Below are 14,518 nucleotides of genomic sequence, written 5' to 3'. Positions count from 1 at the left end.
TAAGATTCTATACTGTCCAGAGATGAGAACACAACATGCTGATTGGAGAGATGTAGAGCACCATTGTGTAACTCCTATCCCCAGTTCCCATTGGAAGGGCCTACCCAGTGTGTGTACAGGCTCTGTTGTTGTCCTGTGAAGTCATGCATTAGAGGATAGCTTAGCAGTCGCCGAGAGAAGCTTTTTCTTTCTTTCTAATTACAACATTGCCTGGTCTAGCCAGAGACCATTGTGCCCGAGCGCTGTGAATTCCCACAATGGAGCTGCTCAGTGGAGAACAATGAGTCAAATTCCTGCCCATTCCCCACAGGTCCACAGCCCAGGCTGACAAATAAGGACAGCAGAGTTACAGTGGCTTTGCTATTCTACACCCAGTAGCTTTCCCACTGGCCACCCCAGTGGGGATATTGGTTTGTGTGTGTGTGTGTGTGTGTGTGTGTGTGTGTGTGTGTGTGTGTGTGTGTGTTGTGTGTGTGTGTGTGTGTGTGTGTGTGTGTGTGTGTGTGTGTGTGTGTGTGTGTTACAGGGTGGCTACAGCTCCCATGGGGAGCACAGGAAGGGGTTGAAAGATGGGGGAGGTGAAGAGGACGGACCTGGTTTCGTTCTTTCTGTAGGAGGTGAAAGAGTGTTTGCTCTTTTTCTAGTGTAATCAAACCCCTGAGAACGAAAAGTTGGCAACCAAAAGATGCATTGAAGGCACCGTTGCTCGAAACAGATCAACATTTTTCAAAGAACAGAACATTGAACTTATGTAAAATGTCACATCCAAACCCGTGTGCTGCTCTTTAATGAATCCTTTCATCACAAACACAAAAATGATCTTGAGCTGTGATGTACTTGGCCACATTAAACCCAATCTGCTGTTTTTTGCTTCTGTACGGATGTGAAAATGTTGAGATTATGACAAGAATAGCCCAGCCATTTGGAAAAGGGTTCTGTTGTTTACATTGCCAAAAATGTGTGCTTACACAGCCTTTACGTAGGCTGCAGAGCTCGAAGGCCTCCAACAGGGTCCAGTTCCACTTGTAGCATCCAGACTTGGAATATCTAGGGTTCTTGCTTTCCCAGCTGTTCAGAAATATGGCTGTGTGTACAACCATGCATACATACACCGAAACAGTTGGGTTGGTAACCTGCTCTCCACATAATCACTGTTTACTGAATGGGAGATGGTGGGTGGTAAGAAAGACCCCACAGTGAACAACAGGTGCCACACTGGGACACACTGGCATCACCTCCTGCACTGTTTGGTTATTGATGAGCAACACTGACAGATTCTCTCATACTGGTGGAATCTTTTTAAACCATATGTAAGTAAATTGTTTAATAATCAATTTGATTATATTAGATTACCACAGTTTTTTGCTATTCTGTAAGGCCTGGGCCCAGGAACAAGTAGCATGTTTTTCATGAATATCCTTAATTCCTATCATTGCATTTTTTTTTTTTTACATTTTTGCATTTTTATCAGGAATATCTTCAATTCCTGGAATTTATTTAGACCATAAATGTCAGAAAAGTCCAAATAATCCATCACACGTTCCTAATCCTAAAATATTCAATTTACAGTGATTAAAAACTGCTGAAAGACAGGAAATTCTCACATTGGAGAATGACTGATAAAAGTTTGCATTTGTGCTTGATAAATGACCAAATCAGTTTTCAAAATAGATAGCAATTCATTGTCGGATCTTTTTGACTCAGCTCTGGATCCAGTTGTGTGGATTTAATTTTTAACTATTAAAATAATACAGTACTTTGATTATATTACTATAATAATTCATGATGATTCAAGAAACTGCCAACTCCATCTCCAGTTGTAAATTAACTCTTTAGAATTGAGTTTTTTCATGTTGCACCAAGCTTTCATGTAGTAGTGTAGTGTTCAATTGCTAATTCATACTGAAATGTAAGTCCAGTTTGAATCCTTTATTGAATTTGTTATTAAAATTATATTTTGGGGGCACTGACTGCTTTTCCAGCTTACTGGCCATGTGATTGGAGTTGACATTGATGCTGTGTGTCTACACAGTTGCACCCACTTTCTCTGGTTTGAGGACATTTGCCAAGTGGTTCACAGAGGCCATAAAACTCCTCCAAAGCGTTTCATCTTGTGAAGGCTTTTGAAAAGCATTCACACAGTCCTCCCTACTGCCTCCCCCTCCTCTCAATTCACAATAACGTGACACTCTATCTCCTTTACTGCTTTCTCTACCCTTAATGAAAATTGATAGTTTCACTCACACATACACACACTGCAGCAGCCATTGATCAAGGCCCAATAAATGTTTTATAAGCCCCACTGTAAGGACACCCCTCTTTTATTCCGAAGGTGTCGATGGTTGAGTCGAGAGAGAGAGAATGCTGTGTGGTATGTTCCTGTGAGGGCCCCTGAATTCAGTGGGAGAGTAATGTATTTCCTCTGTAGCACACATCTACCCTTATTCTCCATCACTGCTACCATTAAAATGGAAGGTGTCTCTCTCTGACGCAAGTAAACACACTCACTGTCGTTCCATGTCAATGCAAATGCAGATCAGTTTTGACCCTGAAGTGACCTGAAATTTCTAAACTCTAAGATCAGGGATAGGATATGTGGGGAGGGCACACTTGCCAATGAATGAATGAATAAAAGTGAAAACAGTCTAGAGGAACGGAAAGGCCCTTCATCCATCAATTAATGGGTGCAGATTAATTCCCCCACTGTTTCTTTCCAGACTGTTTTCCCATATCTAGTCTGTGTGGTTTTACAACAACTGAGCTCAGAAAAACACACAATGAAAGCCTCAGCAATGTTTTATTGTAAGCTGAACCACAAGTTTCCCTTGTGCACTTTCTTCTTCTGTTTGGTGAGGACGATGGCACTGTTCCACAGGAAATGCCTTTTTAACACAGCAGGAAGGAGAAACTTTGCCCCTGCTGGATCCACGTCTTTGTTTTCATCTAATCGCATTAAATGACTAGCCTAGTGTTTGTATTTGGCTTGTGTTCACAGCAGTGTGGGCTCAGGCCAGCACTAAGTCCCTTTCTTACAATTCGAAGTGGATTCCTCTGCAGACTCCTGGACAGTCAGGGGTTAAGCTTAAAATTCTCTGAAGTCGTGCCTAGGAATTAGCATGCCGAGGAATGAGAAAAATCTAATGAGCCTAACTGGACTTGACTTGTGTGGCGGCTAATGGTTAACAAGTCATGATGGATTTTGCCTTTGATTCAGTGGAGATGACTTGAGCTCTCACATATATTTTGTCAAGGGTTGAAAATGCTGTTGTAAGTGAACTGTGGTGCCATAATGGAATTTTAATGGCTTTGAACAGAGTCCTCTGTAGGTAGCTTGAGTCCTAGGGCAACACAATGCAGCATATTCTGATGTGTAGTGTCATTGTTATGTGTATTTCTCCTATCAGCCTATCACAAAGGGCTGCAATAACACAATATCAAGGAATCATGAAGTAAGTAACTTGGCTCTGCTCTTTGGCTTCTGCTCAAGCTTTCATCAAATAACGACTTAGCATTTCAGGTTTGCTGGAAAACTTCTGCAGCTGCTTCAAAGTAAGAGCTTTCCATCCTACAAGTCTGATAAAGTACGTTATTATTGTGTAGCAGCTGCATCCATGTATTGTATTGAAAGTGTTTGAGCTAACCTTGAAAGCTAACTTAAAGATTGGTGGGCAGGAGTATGTGACGTTGTGTTTTTCTAACTGAGCCCCTCCCACTTCACAACATCAAGAACAGCACAGAAAAAGACAGAAATCTCTAATATGAAATAACCCAACCTGTTCTAACTTTGGCAGAAAATGTTGTGTTCATGTAGGACACCATTACTAATAGTAAGGAGCTGATAGAGAAAATCTGTTCTGTGATTTTTTTTTTGTCAGCAGTTCAAAGCAGGATGTAGAATATGTGCTGTATTATTTTTTGGTGTTAGTTTGCATTGTGTAATAAATGCATAATAAATATTTATTAGTAAAGGTTATATGCATGTAAGGCAGTAAATATAGTAGGGTTGCACGGTATACCGGTACCAGTATAGTACCGCGATACTAGAGTTTTGAAAACGGTACTATACCAGCATTTAAAAACAAACGGTACTTTTATTTCATTTTATTGAATGCAAATGAATTGGTAAATTGGAGCCTGTCTCTTTAAGCACAGCGAGGCCAGCGAGTGTGACGTATGACTCGCATGTTTAGACTGAGGAGGAGAGAGAAACGACAGGTCGCGTCTTAGACAGACGGAGCGGGTTGAAGAAAATACCGTAGATAGAGATGGCAGCTGCAGAAAATCCCGTACTTGTGGTCAAAATGGGGGCCCGAAGTACGGTGTGGAAATGTTTCGGGTTCAAACCGAACGATAAAGGCGAGCCACTGAACCCAGAAACACCGCAGTGCAAGCGATGCTACAAAGTGTGTCTCGCAAAAGCAGGCAACACTTCAAACCTGTCGAAACATTCAAAGGACAACCATGCGGACTTGTTCCGAGACTTCAGTCAAGAACGACAGGTGATAATGTTGTTCACCAGTTCACTGCACTGTAATGTCAATGAAAGAAGTACAAAGCCCCTCCCAGCCCAGTAGTAAACCTACAGTAGCCTGCAAACAGAGAGCTAAAACATGTCCATGGTTAATAAATACATTAAAAAATATATTTTTAAAAATTAAATGTCATTCTTTAAATATTTAAATAACCCATTAAGGCAATACATAATATAATGAAATATTTTTTACAAAAAGTATTGAAAAGTATCGAAATACATATTGGTATCGGTATCGAAACAGAAATTTGGTATCGTGACAACCCTAAAATATAGTGTGTGCTTCTTACGTATACAGCCCGTTAGGTCAGCATTGAGTACCACCACACACACACATTATCTCTGTCTTTCCCTTATGCATACTCTCTGCAACAAATGCACAGACTAAGTGTCTCAGAGGCATGAAGATATACCAGGTGCCATTCACAAAAATGGCTCTGTGACAAAAGAACCCACCGAGTGTGTCTTCACTTATAACTACATGCTCTGCATTTTATTTGGATGCTGTTATCTGCTGTTAAGTTTCATGTTTCTAAAAAAAAAAAAAAGAAAGAAAGAATTCAAGCCTTTGCAACTTGAATATCAAACTGTAAAAGGATCCGCCAAATATCATGCTGAGGAATATTATTTGCGGTGTGTGTGTGGGGGGGGGGGGTATGATTGGAGTGAGCGAGTGTGTCATGCAGCTGACAGGTCTTTCAGAGGAGCAGGGCGCAGGGCCATGTAGCTGCAGCTGCCCCCTCTCTGTGCCCTCTTTGATGGGGAGAGAGATGGCGTTTACTTGTGCACCCACAGCTAGACGCACACATGAGCACACAAAGGCTCGTTCTTCACTCTGTTGTCTAAACACTACTTGAAGGTCCGCTGAGGGACACAACGCGTGCATAGGGAGGGCACGTTTGTGAGTTTGTTTATTGCGATGCATTGTACATAACTCATTCTACAGTTTCAGAACAGCCTGTTGCAGTGCACTATAGTACACAGTATATTCACATGAGTTAAATCATTGTATGTTCCAGAGCCGTTGGAAGCATAACGGTCCAACTCATTTGTTATTGCAGCTCCAAATAGTAGCAAGGGGACGCCCTTGACACTGGCACGTTTATTGAAACACCCACACCCACATCCACAGACACGCAAATATAGCCATCCATTGTTTAACCAGCCTAACAGACTTAGAGGTCTCAACCGTTACTCTGTTTATGGTGTGTTTGTCAAGCTAGCAGCACAGATAGCAGTCCCACCTGTTCCTTATCTTCACTATGAATACATACACATTTACACACAATATGAGGACTCATTCTAAATAGACAGATACAGCAGTTAAGCTGAAGTTAGCAAATTACAGTTGAACTGAACTTTTCTAAAGCAGCAGGCTGGTTGTGTTTTTAATGTTTGTCTAATGAGTCCCCCCTCTCTTTGCCTGTTTCATCTTGTGTATCCAGGTTTGGATGACAGCCTGCAGCAGTATGTGAGCAACTTTGAGCGGGAGAAGATCAGTGGGGAGCAGCTACTGAAGATCACACATCAAGACTTGGAGGAGCTCGGCGTGGCCAGGATTGGACACCAGGAGCTGGTGCTGGAGGCTGTCGACCTGCTCTGTGCTCTGGTCAGTACATCTTTGCTGCTGAGTGTGTGTGCATGACATAATTGTGGGACGTGACTGTATTGTATCTTCAGAAAGGTTTTATAACAAGCGTGGCCTATTCTGGTCATCACCCCCCCCACCCCCACCCCCACCCTCTCTCTCTGTCTCTGTGTCCGTATTCACTAAAAACTCTGTAGCCTGTAGTTTCTGGTTGGGCAGCTAAAGGAAGCAGCGATGCATAAGGGCTCATCAAAACCCCCACAAAGCTCAGTGGGGTGTGGAGGCACCACAACACATGAAGCAGCCCGAGGACATTGGGGAACAGCAGTGTCACAGAAGAGGAGAGATCGGGTCAGAGGGGCCCTGGGCGAGATTTGGCAGTTTGAAGCTGTGGGAGATTATTAGAGGCAGTTAATGGTGGTTATCATGTAGCAATGAGTGACAGTTTGATCCTTAGATGTAAACTCTCCTTCACACACAAAACACATTTATTTTAAAGCTCTATTTGTTTTTTAGGCTCCAGTGTCTTAAGCAAAATGACAGAAACGTCAGTTTCACTCTTACCTCTGCTCACCTGAGCCATCTCTCTTGGTTCAAATAAACATCCCCTGTGTGGCTCATATTAGTCACTGTGGGAGCGAACCAGCTGACCCACTGTCCATCATGACAGCCTCCAGAAGAACTGCCAACAAAAATGTATCTGCCTTCAACTAGTGAGCATAAAAAGAGCGATGAAAACTGTCTATGCTCCAACTGAAAGAGAACCAGGTTTTCAAGCAGATGGGATCGATTTGAAGTTTTATCACTTCCTGTGCCATAAAAGTCCCAGATTGTGGTCGCACTGTCAGCATTTCTCCCTTTATGCTCTCTTAAAAAGCTTTACATTAATCGTTTGGGGCAGGGTTATTTTTACTCTGAAGAAACTTAGAAGTTGAATCTTTTCTCTCCCACACGAGGCTGCGTCTTGTGATGATGGTGATCTGAAAGCTGTAGGTGACATGGGTTTGAATCAACTCATTTTAGGCCTCGAAAACATGTTGACTTGGCAGTGATCTGCCATCTCGGCACACTGAAGCTAGGGATGGGTTTTCTTAGATCCTGAGCAAAGCAGACACAGATTTGATATCTCTCCTCCCTTTGACCTAACTTTCACTGTAACAATACACACTTCTGTTTCTCCCATTGTTTCTCATTCAGCTAAGCAACCTGTCCACTACCTGACTACAGTATCTTCCATACCTCAAACCATTGGAATGGACACATGGAAGCACTTGGCACATGTGGTTGCCTCTTTTATTTTGATAGATATAGTCATCATAGAATATATACCATATGGTACATCCTGTGGCCCATAAACTCTTTTACCATCACAGTAATCAGGCCCAGACTTTTGTTCATCCTAGAACCCTTGCATCAACGCACTAAAATCTCAAGTAATTTTCTCCTCGAGCTGCTTCATAAACATGGCGTCCAAAGTGCTGCTTCAGCTTGCTTTTGTTATTTGAAGTCATTTTTCTTCTTTCTTCTTTGTAATACTTTGTTTGTGTGTCTTTGCAATGCATAGTCTTATGCAATTTAGTAAGGAAGTATTTGGCACATTGGACAATCATCCTCTCTCTCTCTTTTCCATGGAACTAAGAGCCAGGAATGCTGGACTCTCAGCAACCTTTCACCTCTGATCGAAGCAGCGCGGCTTAATGTTTTATGTTTGTTAGGGGTTTCCTTATTAAGAATGAGGCCTCAACCTTCCACAGGCCCCTAGGGAGGAAGTGAGGCCCCCGAGTCAATTAGCTGTAACTGTGGCAAGGTCACTGCTACCAACAGAAACACAGGCCACCAGCACCCGAAATCCACCACACTCTTAAGACACCCCCCACTTTGTCTCTTTTGGTTTACTGTTTGCTCAGACACGTCCTGTTGATAATATTTGTTTTCTTTTTTTGCCCTTGAATTTTAAATATTTATTCATGTGTGCACAAAATAAAGATTTCACCATCATAACACCATTATGACCTAAATCATGATGACCGATGGCCTGATGTAGAACCCCACAGCCCTTTAAGATTGCATTTATATTCGTGATTCTCTTCCACCTAAAATCTTTCAAGACCAAACTGCTGTCGAGGGACAAAGAAAGAACATTTCAATTAATTTTACTGGAAGGCCGTGATGCCTTCTGCAGAGTCAGTGTTGAAACCCAACACTTCTTTATTTGTTCTCAGACCCTAGTGGCCCACTGTGAGACGAGCGCCTCATGATATTCACACACATATTAGCTGTGTCCAACGGCCATTGAACATACAGTATATGACAGATCATCTGGCCGCAGAGCAGCTGTAAATGTATTTTACTATTGCCTAGGGTGTAATGTAACACTCAGCCTTAGATGGCACAATCTAGCAACAGACACACACACTCACACCATCACACACGCTCTGTCCAGGCTACAGACAGTTGTATCTTTTATAGTCAAGTCAGATCCATGTAATGCCTGTGGCAAGGGCAGGATGTGCTGTGTTGTGATAGCCGGCCTCCATTTCTCCTGAGGACACTTATATCAGTATATAGTTCCCTTCAAAGAGCCCCAAGTAGAGTCTACACAAAAAAAGCTTCTGCCATCTTGATTATAGATTAACAGAAAGTCTATAAAAAGGCACTGAAAGAACGTAAATTTGGCCTGAAATGTTGCTGAGAATGAAATATTGTATTTGATTGGAACCACAGATTTTTGCTCAGACGTGGGTTTTAGCTCAGCTGGCAGTGTGGGACAAAGGCTCACTGGACATCTGTGGGCCAGTCAGAGCTGCTGTGACTGTGTGATTAGCCTGCTAATGAAAAAGCCAGGAGACACGTTTGATCTGGAAAATACTCACACTGCCTGTGTGCCAAAGTTCCACTTTTGGACAGTGTGAAGGGCTCAATGAGAAAGCAAACTATCAAATGACTTCTTTCCCTATTTTTTGCCTTATATTCTCTGATGATGTTTGCTTCTCTTTTGTGATGTTTCAACCATCTATTTCATGTGTTGAGTGTGGCATGAGAAAAACTGCCTACAGCTACTGTTCCACTGGTCTGGTTATTCCAGTGATTCCTTGGGGATTAAAATGAGTGAAATGATTTGTATGTTTTCTGAGCACATGTTGGAGACAGGCAGTGGAATAAAAGTAGACACTAACCACTTGCAGATCTACTTCGTTGTTTGCCAAACACACACTTTTTTACTAGCATATTTAGCTGCTGGCATATCACACATATGGCAGCATTGCTGGCAGCGATGCAACACCATGTAAGTTGATATTTACCAGGACAAGAGCCAGGCCACCATTCCTCTGTTTACCTTTAAGCAACACATCACTACACACCCATTTACTCAATCAAAACATTGACAAGACTTTAAAACAAGCTTCTTAAAATATTTGACAAGTGGTGAAACTCAGCCTCAGACACACACGTCACCCCCCAAGAAGAAATGTGCATCCTGTTGCAGCTCACTACCCTGCACTAGTGCAGTTCATAGCTGGTCTCTACTGTACTGTACTGTACTTACTGACCCTTGAAGACACAGAACTCTGCTGCTTTGTGCATGTGAATAACCTATAAACTAGAGGAATGCAAAAGCAGGAAACAACCCCGGCTCAAGAATGCAAACTTTGCTCTGCTTGATAGGAATCAGGTGATGGCATGTGTACACCCTCGAACAAATCTGCAGACTGAGGGGAATTTCATGCATGTGCTGTCCTCACAGACAAATGCATTTAAATCACATCTGTCAAAAAATGATTAGAGCTATTCAATGTACAGGAAGCAACATGCTTTCCTGAGGGGGAAAAAAAGCAAGTACCTCCCAGGACTAGAGTGTGAAAGGATTGTTTGCTTTGATTTTGAGTTTGATTGGTGTGAGTGTGGTGCATAGTTTAAGTCGTGTATTCATCTACTGTTTCAGAACTATGGCGTAGAGACGGACAACTTGAAGACTCTGGTTGTGAGGATGAGAGCTGCCACCAACAGTCTCCACATGGCCACGTCTGATCGCAGAAAAAGCCCAGCATATGAAGGCAGCATGTCTCGCAAGCCACCCAACGACTTCCTTACTTCTGTGGTGGAGCTGATTGGAGCTGCAAAGAGCCTCCTGGCTTGGCTTGACAGGTAATAAGATTTTATCGCCACCAAATACCTGCACACTGTGAATCAGATCAGATATCAGATGGGGTGCCATAAGACCACTGCTTAAACTGGTTACATACAAAAGCAGATATCACACTGGTTTTGCATAAAAACATAATTTGACAATATATGAGTATGACATTTGGTCCTCATACAGCACTGAATCTAGACTGCAGGCAGATGAAATAAGTCATTCTTTATTTTGACATGATGGCCAAGCAGATATGTTCATTTCTGAATGTCTATATCCCCTCTGCTCTCTCCATGACCTGCTCCAAAACACATTACACCATAAAAGCAGAGCATGTTAAGCAGGTTGCCAGGATTAAGTGTTAGCTGGCTGAAATTAAGCTTCTCTTTTTGTGGCAGGCTTGCATACGGTGACATCATGATTATAAATGGTAGTTGTGATGCTGAGATGAGAGCAGTACAACAGTCTTTAATGGTGCTGTGCTAAATGTTGACTCAGTGCCCAGATGACAACATAAAGTCACTGTTGTCATTAAATGTTATAGTAATTGTTCAGTTTTTAGATCATTATGTGTCAATACTGTTTACTGATTTTCTCCTTATTTTAGTACCTGTCTCTCAAAACAATGTTAATATCAAATGCTAATATATTTGTTTATTAGCACTTTTACAGCATCCCACAGTCTTAACAAACAAAACATCTTGGACTTAGTGTTATGGCAGCTGGTGGTCTCATACCATAGAAATAGTCCCACCTGTGTATTTTCAATAACATTAATACATTTGTATGCACTTCTGCATGTGTTGTTGTCTAGTCACCAAGTAAGCAACAAGTTCTGGTATACAGGCAAGGTTTAGGAATCCTTTGCTTCTGGATAAAGCAGGTTTTACTCAGATCTAATCTAATATGACGAGTCTAGCCACTGACATATTTCAGTGATTGCATGGAGGTTTGGGGCCTGATGTTTGGGAAGCTGTTTTGGAGTTCATACTTTTTTAGATGGAGTCAGGAGAGAAGAAGAAACAAAATGGCACCAGAGCGGTGACATTTTGCAGTTATAACCAAGTCTGTCTGTGGCCAGTCACCCAAACACAGTAATCAGAGCAAGGTCACTGAGTCTGCTGTGTTTTATCTGACTTCAAGTTACTGAGTTACTTCAGCCATACACATCCACTGTTTTCTGTTTTTAGCATTTTTATGACTGAAGGACTTGATTACTCTGGATATTATTATCAAACATTGTTGCTCTTAAAAAATTGAATTTAAAATTGTGCAGTCATGCATTTCAAACTTCAACTGAACTCTGCAGCCCATCACTGGTCCCTAATGTTCTCCCTTTCCTTCTTTGTCTGCTTGCAGGACGCCTCTTACAGGGATCAGTGACTTCACAGCCACCAAGAACAAGATCATTCAGCTGTGCCTGGAGCTCACCACCACAGTTCAACAGGTCTGCATGCTAGTTAGTTCAACAGCACACATGTAGCTAGCCTCAAGGAAACACACACACACACACGCACACACACACAATAGCTTTTTCCACCGAGCACATACCAGCTCGGGGGCACAGACATGCAGGATAAAGTGTAGGAGAGGGGAGTTATGGGAAATGTGGTCTGGCAGCCATGACATGAACCTGAAGCCAGCAGTCTGAGCACATTATTGCAAATGCTCATGTTTTTCTTGGGATCTTTTCCTCCTCACGCTGGCTAATAAAGAGACCCCCTTCGTGCGGGGACGTTTAACGTAAATGGTAAACGTCGCTTTTGTTTTTCCAGTTTCATAAAACCCGCTGGCACGCTTTTAAAGGTGCCTGCCAACATTCCCCAGGCTGCCATTCTCCCTCAGCCATGTGGTTCCTGTTTTTGCTTCTCCAAGATGCTCACAGTGAGAGACCAAACTGTCTGAAAGCACTTCCTGTGTGTAGGTTTAATGCAGGGATGAGGAGGAGGTCTATCTGACTGCCAGAGAGATGGCTAACGCTTAAAACAGAGCATCAGCAAGCATCCACTGTACTCCAGAACTTTCTGCAGAGAATTGCTCTAGCGTTGCATCATGGCACAACTGGGTGTCTACTTCTGTCAGTCTCATGCAACCCGCCATGGTTGGTCATACATATGTATTAAACAAAGGCAGCTGGTGAGCGGCTTTTTCTTCAGTATCAAATCCATTAGTTTGTATGTATAATTTCTTCCCCGCAAAGGTTTTGTCCTAAGCGCAGCTCAATAAGCAACTCATTTTACAGTTCCAGTGAAAGTGGCTGCTGAGACTGCAGGTGTCGTTTTTGGAGGGTTATTGCATCAAAATAAATTCCTTTCCCAGAGTGCCTATTTCCTTGCCAGAGTCTGGGATTTCAGTGCTTCTGGTGATTTACTGTGGGTGTCTCGGTCATGGTCATCCAGGAGAGGGGGGGTATACATTTCCCACACTGCCATGTGAAGTAGAGAGGTTATGGTGTAGAGTAAACTCCTGATAGGTGCTGAAAGAGTCTTGTAAGACCGGAGTGATTAGTTTCCTCCAACAGCTGGAAGGGAGGTGTAGTTTGGTTCCCTGTTAGTTTTAAATCAACTCATTGTTGACTGTAATTGTACAGAGCTGCAGAAACACAGAAGAGAGAAAGGCTTATTTTCAACTCACTTCATCATTTAAGAATCTAAACTTTCACACCAAGCTGTGAAATTCTGGGCTCTGTTTTTCATTTCTTTGGACCTTTTTTTCTTTTTTTCTTTTTTAAGATAATACGTGAGCATATGAGCCACTAAAATAGGTTGTACAGGAGACTGCCTCAGTGATTAGTTTTATGATGGGGGAGGACAGCGTGAGGTTTGCCCAGCTCGTTCATGAACTTCAGCCAAGAATTAGGGCTTTTCAGATCACACAGTTTATGTGTTCTGCTTGAATGAAGCCTGTGTGTACAAACACAATGGGACACGGCCATAAAACTGTGAACGCATCACCCATCTTGGCTGACCTGTCTGTGTGGAGGTCATTCTCTTTCAAAGAACACATTTTTCATCGATCCCCCGTGTCTTTTGTTCGTGCTTCCCACTCCTGAGTTTTTGGATGAAATATGAAGTTTATTTCTCTCTATTTTTTGTAGAAAAACAGGCAGAGATTCCATTATGAAGGCCAAACACTGCACTTTAACAAATATATCCACCCTATATTGATACTGTATGAATAACAGGATGTTGGAAGGCCAGGTATTAAGTATTGCAGTCCACGTCCTTTATTTCACTCCAGTGTAAAGGCAGCTACTCTCCAGGTTCCCGCACTGTGCCAGCGCTCTTCTCTGTCGGCCACTTCATTGCTCGACCATGCAAATCCGCTCTGGTGGCAGATCAAAGGCCCGGAGAGCTGTACACAGAGAGTCATCTGATCCACACCGGCTGTGGGATCAAGTCCATAACGTGCAGGATCAGTACACCCAGGGAATTGTCCCTCAGCCTCTCTCAGTGCTTAGTTATGATCTGGCTCCTGTCTACTAGAAGGACTTTGGTTTTTGCAAAGATATGGGATTATTTTGGATATCACAAACAGATCTTAGAGGGATTATCTGTGATATTGTTTTCACATAATTTGATGGTACTATGAAACCAAGAGAGAAATATTCTGTAAATGTTAAAGCTTGATGGGAAATGTGCCAAGCCATGTCTACAGCACATAATGGTACTGTTCTGTTTCATGACCTCTAAACATCAAAATATGTATTTTTAGCTCATCCCTCTTGGCTCAGTCAACAGTGTAGTCATCCAAACATGGTCCAGTCTGTAAAAGAAGTATGCAGTTGCATGTTTATGCAAGCATAGCCAAATTCTTTCTGAAACCACCACATGTTCTTGGCTGACTTCAGAAAATATATTTTATGGAAACATAATTTTGGGACCAATGTATGTCAAATGAAACCTATTATAATTGTCCTGTTTCCTACTTATGTTTATGTTGGGTTTTCATTTTTCCCCAAAGTGAGGGAGATGTGGTACTTTAAGCAAAACTTCTTAGGAAACATAGGGTGGACTCTGTCTTGATAGGAAGCCATCGCTCATGGCCACAGACTGTCATGCAAACCTCGTCCATGCAAACAAACCAACAGCATGACAAGCCAAATGCATTTGAAAACAGACGCTCGCCTTTAGCCCAGTGGAATGTGCACGCTATGGAAATATGGGAAAACTTGCTCGACCCCCCCATTTGCTGCCTGCACAATGGATTTATAAAGAGCAACAGAGCAGGCTTTGTACATGGCACATGCCTATGCATGTCACTA

The 14,518-nt window shown here is 42.4% G+C and overlaps 1 protein-coding gene across 3 annotated transcripts in view; it reads left to right on the top strand.

Moving 5' to 3' along the window:
- Window positions 1–14,518, top strand: part of LOC130179906 (connector enhancer of kinase suppressor of ras 3-like) — a 48,826-nt gene that overhangs the window by 10,021 nt on the left and 24,287 nt on the right. For all 3 annotated transcript variants that reach the window (XR_008829341.1, XM_056393045.1, XM_056393046.1), the window contains exons 2-4: window positions 5,977–6,140; window positions 10,063–10,265; window positions 11,614–11,701. Coding sequence is in view for 2 of the 3 variants with exons in the window: in XM_056393045.1 (XP_056249020.1) it covers window positions 5,977–6,140; window positions 10,063–10,265; window positions 11,614–11,701 (455 nt within the window). In the remaining variant the exon portion in view is untranslated. The remainder of the gene's footprint in view (window positions 1–5,976; window positions 6,141–10,062; window positions 10,266–11,613; window positions 11,702–14,518) is intronic.

Source organism: Seriola aureovittata, chromosome 13, assembly GCF_021018895.1.
Source record: "Seriola aureovittata isolate HTS-2021-v1 ecotype China chromosome 13, ASM2101889v1, whole genome shotgun sequence".
In the NCBI taxonomy this organism is placed as follows: domain Eukaryota; kingdom Metazoa; phylum Chordata; class Actinopteri; order Carangiformes; family Carangidae; genus Seriola; species Seriola aureovittata.
The sequence above is the reverse complement of the archived record's forward strand: the minus strand, read 5'-3'. Positions and strand labels throughout refer to the sequence as shown.